We start from the raw sequence: 12,058 nt of genomic DNA, 5'->3' as shown, positions 1-12,058 counted from the left end.
AATTAGTCTATTATAAGGATTATAAACAAGGATGATAATATTTAAAACTTCCTCAATGTTGGTTACACTTTATTTTAATTGTGTTCCAGTACGGAAAACAATAAAAATAAATAAACGGAATTATGACTATGAATATTCCCGTTCTTCTCAAATTAGTTGGAGTGTATACGACAATAGTCCAGCAAGTGAAGATCGATCACCTCTCGGTGATTCGGAGTCCGGACCCTTTTTCAATGAACGCTTGAGGCTATAGTCAGCCTATGTCCTAATTACTCTAATTACTTACTTGTAATAGGACAAAAATAGAGCGAGCTGGCGCTGCTTAAAAGCGGCCTAGGTCCAGCAGCGGATTCATAATGGCTGATGATAATAAATATCAGGCTGACTAACTTTCAGCCTCCCTAACATGAGATGTGTCTCGCCATCGCAGGCTCTCGCTCTCAATAGCCCGCTGAACATTTGAATAGGCGCGAGGAAGTTGGTATTATATAGAATAAACATCCTTGATGTTTTTTCCGACCGCGATTTTCGTGAATAATTTAAGGGGAGTTTGGTTGGTGTGTTTGTGTTTTTCTTTCAATTTTTAGACCCTTTTTTTGAAGTCTACGACTTTGATATTTCCAAGTGGATGCTTTATTAACCATCATGGTTCTTTTGGTTTGCGTAACAAACACCTTTCCCACTTCCTTTCCTCTTGGATTTTTAAAATTTTTCAACATTCACTTCCTTCACTTTCTTTCATTCACTTCCTTTCCTCTTGCATTGTTAAAATTTTTCAACATTGGATGATACTTTATTTTCAACTAGGAAACTATTATCGCAATAGTAGAAAGATGTGGGTTCGATCACTGCTTTTGCAACTTTTCTTCCTAAGCATTTAATTCAACTTTAGAAAAGCCCTCCTGGTGACAGAAGGGCTGGCTTATTTTTTGCGCAAAGGATCAGCCTGGTTTTCCAGCTCGGAAATGCAGCCAGTATTCTTGCCACCATTCCACGTGGGCATGATTTATATAGTTATTAGGTTATGTAAGCTTAAGTTCCCTAGTGTATACTTTAGAAAAACTATTTGTTGTAAGTAAATCACCCTCTAGTGCAAAAGTTCTTGTTTGAAGCACGTCCATTGTGGGACTTGGCCTTGTTCCCGTCAATCTGTGTAGATCTTAAGCTACATGACAACTACTTAGTCCGTTACACAGAGATGCTGTGTGTTTGCACAAAATAGCACAGATCAGGTAATACAATATTATTAGACATAGGTACGAACATTTATTTGAATTTTCATGTGTAAAATTCAATTAAAAACCAATTTTGATGACTTTTTAACCGACTTCCAAAAAGGAGGAGGTTCTACGTTCGGCTGTATGTATGTATCTATGTTTTTTTTAATTTCATATATTTGTAGCAATCAACGCAAAGATGGAGCCAAAAGTGGAAATGCGGGTAGCTAAAAGATAATCAATAATATGCATTTACCCTGACGGTCTCCATGGCGCAATGGTATAGGTACACGATGGATTTGTATATTTTAGCTACCCGCATCCCCGGCTGCGCCGATTGATATTTTCTTAACTGGTCAAGGTCTGGCTGGTGGGAGGCTTCGGCTATGGCTAAACCACCCTACCAGCAAAGACGTACGATACCGAAAAGGGGCGTGATAGTAGTCAAGGGCTAACTTGTAAAGTATAATAAATCCCGCGTTAAAGCTGAAATAATTAAATAGGGAATACAGAAGCGGAAAAGGTATTCCATATCTTCGCAGGGTCCATAACATAACGTCATATTTAGTCAGAACGGCTTGATCTATACTAATATTTTAAAGGGGTAAACTTTTATGTTGTAGAAGGTAATCTCTGAATCTACGGAACCGATTTTAAAAATTATTTTACAACTAGAAAGCCACGTTATTTGTGAGTGTCATAGGATTTCTTTTATCCCCGTATTCCCACGGGTACGGGAACTACGCAGGTAAAACCGCGAGGCGTCTGCTAAAGTGTTTTTCAAATAGCATGGCTACGGTGACAGTTCGTTTCACTCTTGAAAGTTTGCCACGATTCACGATAATAGTACGTATTATGAACGTCACAAGGCCACTAAGACCGTACCCATGCTATCCGAAAAACACTTTATAGTCTGGCAAGTTCGTTGATGACACTCCCAAGATATGCGGTTGACGGGGGTAAAGACTGCGCGGGCGTGAAATCGTGCGTGCGGGGAAATGAGGTGCATCAGTCGTGGGTTTTTCATTCATAGCTACACCCCCCCAGACCCCGCAGATCATTGAGAGTTTTACGAATAAATTTGCCAAGATATAGTTACGAATATTTCAGAACCAGACTCTTTCATGATTGTTCATTCGGTTCGAGCTGCTCGTATGAATATTCAGAGCTGGATACCTACTTATTATTTTGTATTGCAACTCTTTACCCGGGCTGGTGATATTGCACGATATTTGTAATACTTATTGGATGCACGAACCTACGCCGCCGGCTGCAATGTAAGGAAAATACCGGAAAGTGCTCCATAAAAGTGTATTGCTGTTGCAAGGCTGAATATTGAAATTCCTACTTATAGAATGTATCCTCTAATATCGGCTTCCTTACATTGAGAGTATTATCGTTGAATAGGTGTTGGATCCGTGTATTAGGTACTTACGTAGATAGGTAGATAGTCCTAAGGAAACTACGTATCTTGGAACGCAGATATTATTACTTTGGCGAAACTATGTAAAAGGAGACGGTCCAAAATTGTATGGAGCCCAGGATCAGTCATTGTACCCTAGCCGAAATAAAAGAAGATATTTTTTTTAACTATTTTTGATTAAACAAATCTACGAATTTACTTTAATTATTTCGAAATAATATTCAATATCTCCCAAGAAATGCAACGTATTAGTGTTGCATTTCTTGGGAGATAATAGATAAAAGAGGGTAATAATGGCGGATAGATGACGTTTTCAATGCAGTAAACGATTTGACGTTTGCTGTCAATTGTCATGTCCTTATGACTATCATGGCTACGTATCTAATATCTACCTACATTTTTTATTAGTAAAATAGGCCTTGCTTCTAATATCTAAATTTGAGTGCAGAGGCACTATTACTTAGCTCAATAAACAAAAAAATTGTTCGACTTTGAAATTTACCTGGTTTATAGCTGCAGGCTAATTCATTATCTCTGACGTATGTTAGTTGATATTTACGAAATTGAGATTTTATGTAACAAATATCATCCGGTGCTTACCGGTGAATATCATTCTAAATATTATTTACCATAAATCTTTTTGTTACCGATGAATATCATAAAGTACTATGTACGTAAGTAGAAGGTAGGGTAGGTAGAACAGGCATTTTGTCAAAATCAAAATTAATTTATTTCAATTAGGCTTAGTTTACAAGCACTTTTAAAAGGTCAAGATTATGTCATAATTTAGCTTAATCTAATGATAGTAATAATAGTCGAAAATTTTACATTAAAGTGACGAGGGTTCCAAACGCGCCTTGGTCCGAGAAGAGCCCACAACAATCTCATAATTTATAGGCTTAGTTTACAAGCACTGTTGAAAGGTCAAGATTATGTCATAATTTAGCTTAATCTAATGGTAGTAATAATAGTCGAAAATTTTACATTAAAGTGACGAGGGTTCCAAACGCGCCTTGGTCCGAGAAGACTCAGCCAAAGATGTCAATTGATTTGATGTTTATTTTAAAAGGTTGATATTAAAGACCAAAATAGTGAATAGGCCAGCTGGACCACTCAGCCCAACCTACTTGTATATTCAGCGTTACATAAGGTATCTAAGGTCGTCAATGGTGTGACAGCTTTCTTTTTCAGATCTTTTTCTTCCGGATTACAATCCCTACACAATAGGCACTATTAGCTTAACTAAGTCTTTTAAAAGTTGCATATAAGCCCGTTTAGCAGTTTGAGGTTTTACCAGATTAGGATTATGACATTGTAGATAGATATAGGTATTTAAACTATAGGTAAGTATAGTAGTTACATCCTCTTCGATTAGGTAAACCGTTAGTTATAATACAAGTAGGTACCTACGTCCGTATTTCTGGCGTTCAGCACATAGGTAAACTTTGTATATTCTTTACTTTTCTATTAAACTTTATTTTGGTTTCGGCGCGGGATGAGAGGCTGGTGTAGATCTATTTACGCGATACCGTTTTATTTGCGCGGGGGTAAGGTAGCTAAATTGAATTTGGTTTTCACCTGAGGGCGGAAGCCGCCAGTGCCCTTAGTGTAAGATATGCGTGCTTGCAAACGAACGAGTTTTTACTCACCACCCTTTTACCTAATGCCTCGCGTCAGCCCCTTTACCACTGCGCACTCAGGGTAAGTAGCTATGGGCTCTGCGATCGATAAGCAACGTAAGTAGATTCACAAGTAGGTAAATACTATAATCGGAGTCAGGATACGAAAAGGTCTGGTTCATTCTAGTGTTATCCAAAAATTTTGTCCATTAACGACTGAGTGCTCTCGTGCCCATTTTCCTTCCACGATTCATCTTCGAAATGAAATCTGAACTACTTTCTATAAGTGTCCAAGGTTTCCTCTCATCATCAACCCATATTCAGCTCACTGCTGAACTCGAGTCTCCTCTCAGATTGAGAAGGGTTAGGCCAATAGTCCACCACGCTGGCCCAATGCGGATTGGCAGACTTCTCACACGCAGAAAATCAAGAAAATTCTTAGGTATGCAGGTTTCCTCGCGAAGATTTTTAATCTCTTTAAATGAACATAACTAAAAAGTTGGAGGTGCATGCCCCGGACTAGATTCGAACCTTCACCCTCCGGAATAAGAAGCAGAGGTCATATCCACTAGGCTAGGCTCTAAACGCAGGCACTTGGTCCATTATAACATCGCGTTTTATAGTTCAGTGTATAGAAAATGAAACATTTCATGTAGGTACTGATTTTTATGTATCTACCCTATGACTAGAAAGTTTAATCGGGCTATGAATAATTCTCAAGATTTGCTTCTACAAGTAAAGGGGATCGATCAAGCGTTGAGCTGTTTCATTAAAAAAGTTTGCTAATTCTGGAGATTCGACGATAGGTTAACTAAAACGAATAGGGGAAGTTCCCCTCAGAAATAATAGCGTCTCTACAAACACGAGGGGCTTAGCGGAAGTGCCTGATAATCTGTAGCTGAGTGTACAGATTTGGTGCACCCCTCGACTTGTTATAGTGATATTGATGTTTATGCAAGAGTACCTAGTACCTACTTATTTATTTATTTATTTATTTTTATAGGGTACCAACAGATTATGACAATTAAAATCGAGTTTTACAAAAACATAGATTAGTGAAGTTGTTGTGTCATAGACCCATATACAGGGTGATTCGGACTTTAGTGCGGACATTTTTTTTCGTGGTTCTGTATCATTAATAGAACATAAATCTACAAACAGTTCGATACATTTTATGTAATTTTTTTTTTCAATTTATGTCTCAGAAATAACAAAATAATGGACACATTCCCAAACAAACTGCGCAACTGCTGGCGGCACTTTGTAAGACGCCGACAAAGAAATACCGGCAGTAGTCATATCGCTTCGGCTTCGGCTGACGGGGGTGGCAGGGGTGAGGGGATCGAAAAATCCCTGAGGACGCCTGCCGAATTGCCGATGGGCGACCAGTGACAGACAATCTGCCGTCGCTTGCGCATTTAAGTCGAATCATCCTTTAATGCAAAAGTTTGCGTAATAATAATCATCATTTGTATTTCATTATTCCAATCGAAAGTTTATAATTTTTATTATTACTACGCATTATTGATGGTCCTAAGCCCAATAAAGTATGAAGGGAAAATCGATACTCAACTCAAAAGTGACGACCTTTAATTATTATAAAAAATAATAGGTACAAAAATAAACGTAGAAAGGTCAACGGCCCTCGGCGCGGGCGCTCGCTAACCTAGTACCTACCAGCTGATTTTGTAGTTGCCTATTACTGTGCTATTACTTAGTACAGCGATAGGGTGACCCTCAAATTCTGTTTAAATGTTTAAACTTTAGCTAACGATAACTTTGTTATTGTTGAGTTAAAAAAAAAAAGAAAAAATACGTGTTCATTAAATTTTGTTTATGTACAAAATATAAAAATATCCGTACTTGAAAAAATTTCTTCCTGTATAGGTTACCTCAACATGCGTAATTTAGTACTCGAATAGATACATAAAAACAAATAAAAGAATAATAAATAGGTTAATTAGACTAATTAGGGAGAAAACTGTTTTAGATTTGCGTTTGAAAATATAGATATGGATCTATCACACAATTACATTATTAACAGAATTAAACTAATATAACCATAAAAAGAAAAGAAAACAGTATAATCTAAAGATAAAAATAACATTTAAGAGGTATCCCTTTTGTACTGAGTTAAAAAATATTTTTCTAGTTTATTTTTGAAAATAGGCAAAGTGTCACCAGCTATATCAATATTTATTTCCTTAGAATATAGGTATATCAAATGTTACAACAAGATTTTAAGTTTATTCTTGAAGTTTTCATATTAAACTAGGCACCCGGTCATGCTTCGCTCTGACTTGTGCACTTCTTCCATACCCTTAACTACCCTACTCCTACCCTATCCCTACACTATACATATTAAAATTCAAATTATTACGGATAGTTTGTATGGGAGTATAAATTATTTTTAGTTTTTTTAAATTTTTCTCGCCGTAAAAACCATCCTAGAACTTCAACGAACATTTAAAAAAAATGAGGCGTTGTTGAGTTCTGCGCTTACCAACGCATTTTGCGATTCATTTTTATATTATAGATACCAGCGGGTATCCAGCGGTTTTACAGTACCTAAACGTAAACAAAGCCTTTGGCAAACTATCGGTCCCGTAAGGCCGCAACACACATCAACAGTGGGAAGTAGCAAGGGAATTGAGCAGAGACACCGTGCGTCAAACTCCCTGTGCATACTTCATTCGAAACAAAAGGATGTACACAAAAATGATAATACAAATAAAACGCAAAATAATTAAAGAAATGTTTAATAAATTGCTCATTCAGATTCGTCGTCGCTAATTACTCGTAGTTTTTTGCGTCTCCCCCCCGCGCGAGCCGCCTCGTCTTCCCGCTCGCTGTCATCTGAAGCAAACGAGATAACTTTCACATTTCTTTTTTAATTAAGACTAGACACCGGTTCACAGTTTGTCGTGATGATAGCTTATATACAAAGTGAATTGGTGTTCGTTGGTTTCGCTGCAACTTGAAAATTGGTTGATCGATTTGATTTTTATAATATCGTAAATAAAATATACTCGTATATGTTACAGAAATTTTCTTTATAATCCACTTGGCTTACGATGTCATTAAACTCAACCAGGCAAACTTAAAACGATTTTAGAACTAATAACAGGGAACTGCTCAATAAATACACATCTTTCGGTTCTAGGGTGTGTCAGTATCAGTCGTCTGTGAAGAGAAAGAAGGAGGAAGAAGAAACACCGAAACACGATATGCGTAAATGCAGAGGTGTATCTGAACAACGCACAGCATAAATTAGCTCCCCAGCAACACTTAATTTGGCGATCGGTGACCAGGGTGGCCTGCTAAGCTTCTGAAGCGAGCTCAGTTGACTGGAGTGACTCCAGCGGGGACCAGCACCAAACAGACCTATGCACAACTTTAATGCCCAAGTGCAAAAAATACCCAAAAAAGAAATAGAACAGACTAAAACTAGGCAATTAAGTAACTACTAATTTTAAATTTATAAATTCCTAAAAAATCCATGTTGTGTACTGAATTTTTTTTATTAAATTCAAATCGCATCGATTTGCTGCAAACTTCATGATCGTCACGATAAAGTGTAAACGGGCTCTGCAGCGTTAAATTACTGTTGAATCCTTTTCTTTACAAGGGAATCTCCATACTAATTGTAGGCACATTTGTTAAACAAATATAATGAAAAGAAAGAAATTTACCTAAATGGACTTATAATTTTACGTTGGTTATTTTGCGGACGTATTTTGGTGATTTTGAAAAGAAGTATTTGTGTTGAAATTTTTGTATGTAACATGTTGATAAATATAGTTTATAAAGGTACTCAAAATGTTTTGAAATTATTGTGTTTACAGATTTTATAAAACAATAGAATCTAATATCTTGGAATGTAACTGGCCCATTAAATGCACAGTGACGCTTTTTTGGCACTGATTAACTTTCATTTTATTGTTTATTTAAATTAACAGTTTATGTTAGAGAGACCAATATAGCTTTAGTGTATTTAATGATCGTTTGCTATCTACTATTATAAAAACAGTACGCAGAAATAAAAAGAGACGTCTAGGAGTTTTTTCCCCTTTTCTTTTTGCCTTTTTATTATTTATTTACTGATTTAGAAGTTATTTGTAAATGAAATACTCACCACTGTGATGCGGGAGTCCACTCAGTATATCCTCAGTATCAGGCAAATCAGTTTGCAAAGTCTTCTTGGCGAACGACAAAATATCTTCCTCCTCATCATTAACTTCCTCGATCCTCTGCATCTTTCGATTATTGCCTTCATCGGGATCGTTACTTCGACTTCGTTTACGATTCGATGTGTTTCTATTATTCGATACACTTTTATTTGACACATTATCACTTATAACCGGATTATTATCTCGTATTTTACGCAAATTATCGAATAAATCATCGTCATCGCTCGATTCGGCTTTGTCTATTGGCTCTTGACTATTTGCGGATTTTGGAACGACTGTATTTGTAATTGAATTGTCAACGATGAGTTCTTTGTTAATCGCTTTTAAAATTATTTCTCGTCTTTTACGAATGGTTTCATGGTGTAAGTTACTTGGTATTCTCCAGTAGATTTCCTAAAAACAATAATAAGTTATGTTTCTATTATAATACTTTTCTTTTCTTAACCAGAGCACCGAAATTTAAAAAAAAAAAACTTTGTATAAATAAACAAAACATTTAATTAAATGTATGTGACAAGTGTTAATATTACCTGTTCATCACTAGGCGGTGCAATACCAATACTCTTCAATACTTCAAGGAATAAAGCACTATCCATAGCTTCAATAGATTCACTCGATATGGGAACTAGTGCAGTACCTTCTGCTGTAGGATCAAAACCTTCAGCTTCCTGATCCAACGCTACTTCTTCTAGATTTTCTGCTAGCCATCTTAAAGCTTCTGTGAAACCTAAAAAAGATAACTTAGAGTTAGTTTCTTTTTATCACCATGCGAATAATCCGATCCGATCGTAGAACTTTCTTCGTCGTCATCAACCCATATTCGGCTCACTGCTGAGCTCGAGTCTCCTCTCAGAATGAGAGGGGTTAGGCCAATAGTCCACTACGCTGGCCCAATGCGGATTGGCAGACTTCACACACGCAGAGAATTAATATAATTCTCTGGTATGCAGGTTTCCTCACGATGTTTTCCTTCACCGATTGAGACACGTGATATTTAATTTCTTAAAATGCACACAACTGAAAAGTTGGAGGTGCATGCCCCGGACCGGATTCGAACCCACACCCTCCGGAATCGGAGGCAGAGGTCATATCCACTGGGCTATCACAGCTCACTTTCTTCATATAATCCGAAAAACGATATCCAAAAAACGGCTCCTCCGTGTGGAAACTACTACGTAGCACACAGACAGACATATATTCATACACGCAGTAAATCTTTTCTGAATCGAGGGTTAGAAAGGAAAAATCATTGGGCTCTATTTGTTTTTTTTATCGCTAAGTTGATGATTCTGGAATTTCAGACTCAGCGTATTTTTTGTCCGTTCACCGTTAGAATAGCAGCCAAAGCCAAAGCACCTTTTCTATTCCAAAATAAAAAAATACCCTAAAAAGTAGAAAAACACGCTTGCAATGGACGTAAAAACAAATAATATTTATAAAAAAAAGCCTCGTTACCTAATGGGGGAGCGAAAATTGAAAATCGCAATAACGGCATTATTAAAAAGCAAAATACGAGCAAAGTTACCCTCATCGACAGCTTGCACCAGCAGTTTTGCAATTTCATTGGCACTTAGCTCCACACTTTTAGCTCCCTTTTTATTTTTAATTTGTTGTTTTTTCCCAGCGTCCTTTTTGTTGGTTTTCTTCGGTTTGATGTTTATTGTGGGCGGCGGGGCGTCGCTGTCGGAATGTGACGCCTCACTTTCAGACTCTGAAGAACTTTCTACAATACAAATAAATAAAAATCTTCAATGGCTAATTCGGTTGGCATCAGTCTTGATTGAAGTTGACGTGAAAATTGTGCTATATTCTATCCAAATTAGAGACAACCTTCATCCAACTATTTACTGGATGAAAAGTATTTTATATCAATTAAAATATGTCAAAAAAAAAATATATTGCCAATAGTCTCCTTTTCTATATGAAATGAGTTTGGGCAGAACTTAAGAATTTTTTTATTTAATCAGTGAAACGATTTTAATCACCAAGATGTTTTATAGCTCTTGTTAATACAAACAAAATGAATGCAATGATTCACAAAAACAGTAAAAGATTGTTTTACTGTAAAAGATAAAATAAAGATGGTAAAATTTTTCCGAAACAAAAATACATTGAGACTGGAAAGAAAATAGTGCAATACAAGTCACCGGCTAAAGTTCAATTGCTTAGAAACTCGACTCACCGTTCGATTTGTCGTCATCGGCGGTGCTTTTAGCTTTCCTTTGTTTCTTCTTGCGACATTGTTTCCTGTCCTGTACTACGCCGAGCTCTAGCATTCTGTCTACGAAACTGCGCTTAGATCGCTTACGAGGCATTCGGGGTAATATCAGTGCCATTGGATCTAAAAGCAACCAAAATATATTGTAATTGTATCGCTTTTTTAATTTTTTTTCATTTTCTAAATCTATACTATAATATTATAAAACTGAAGAGTTTGTTTGTTTGTTTGTTTGATTGAACGCGCTAATCTCAGGAACTACTAGTCCGATATGAAAAATTCTTTCAGCGTTAGATAGCCCATTTATCGAGGAAGGCTATAGGCTATATATTATCCCTGTATTCTTACGGGAACGGGAACCACGCGGGTGAAACCGCGCGGCGGCAGCTAGTGTTATATAAATCCGTGGGGATTCAGTACATTTGATATTAGCTGACCACATTATCAGTGTTTTTTGGCTTATAATTATTCAGACGGAAGCACACAAAGAGATCATTCATTTTGGGACTTTTTATTAAAATGCCAGTTAACAAAAAAAATGGCACGAATCGTTAGTAGTCATTAGGAGCAATAGTTAAAATGGCACAAATGTTGTATCCTACATGTTGTGTCAAAAGTGCCTCTTATATTATACAGAATGTATAGAAATGACGAATCGTCAAAAATGTATCTTGGTTCAGAGCCATCCGACAACTTTTGTGCCATATTAGCTACTAGCGGACACCGCGCGGTTTCACTCGCGTGGTTCCTGTTCCCGTGGGAATACGGGGATAATATATAGCCTATAGCCTTCCTCGATAAATGGGCTATTTAACACTGAAAGAATTTTTCAAATCGGACCAGTAGTTCTTAAGATTAGCGCGTTCAATCAATCAAACAAACAAACAAACTCTCCAGCTTTATAATATTAGTATAGATTGCTCCATATGGCTAGTTCTAACTAGACGTTTCTTTTTAGTTGGCCGGCACTATAAAAAAGAATCCAATAATAAATGGAGCGTAAATGAAATTTTTGTGTTTATCTCCTCTACTAACTAAAGCTTATAATTGCGATTTCTTTAAAACTTTAGAACATTAATTCAAACTTTTATCATTACTTTAATAAAACATTTATATAATTCTTCCTTTGTGATAAACTGCTGTGTAAAAAATTGGTATACGCAAATTTTCTTCTTGCCCGAGAATAATAATATGAAAAATCAGATCCTTAATCGCCATGTACTTAACTTCCATCCCCAATCTTAGCGAAGGCTTGCCACAAAATGGCGTATGAGGATGATTTCTTCACGAAGAAAATAAAAAAAAATTACGCTTTATATTGGACGATTGAGTGTTCGGACCTTTGTTACCAGCTACCTCCAAAATCAGCATCCAAATACAATACGTGCCTC

The 12,058-nt window shown here is 36.6% G+C and overlaps 1 protein-coding gene across 1 annotated transcript in view; it reads right to left on the bottom strand.

Moving 5' to 3' along the window:
* Positions 1-7,002: 7,002 nt before the first annotated feature.
* The window catches only part of LOC112055811 (protein timeless homolog), a 39,242-nt gene continuing 34,186 nt past the window's right edge, over positions 7,003-12,058 (bottom strand). The window contains exons 18-22 of the mRNA XM_024096020.2: positions 10,632-10,790; positions 9,975-10,172; positions 8,980-9,176; positions 8,395-8,842; positions 7,003-7,115 (exon numbers count right to left, since the gene is read on the bottom strand). Of these exons, the coding sequence (XP_023951788.2) occupies positions 7,030-7,115; positions 8,395-8,842; positions 8,980-9,176; positions 9,975-10,172; positions 10,632-10,790 (1,088 nt within the window). The 3' untranslated portion in view covers positions 7,003-7,029. The remainder of the gene's footprint in view (positions 7,116-8,394; positions 8,843-8,979; positions 9,177-9,974; positions 10,173-10,631; positions 10,791-12,058) is intronic.

The sequence above is a fragment of the Bicyclus anynana genome, chromosome 12 (assembly GCF_947172395.1).
Source record: "Bicyclus anynana chromosome 12, ilBicAnyn1.1, whole genome shotgun sequence".
NCBI classification, from domain to species: domain Eukaryota; kingdom Metazoa; phylum Arthropoda; class Insecta; order Lepidoptera; family Nymphalidae; genus Bicyclus; species Bicyclus anynana.
Note: the sequence above shows the minus strand (reverse complement) of the source record. Positions and strands in the feature narration are given on the sequence as shown.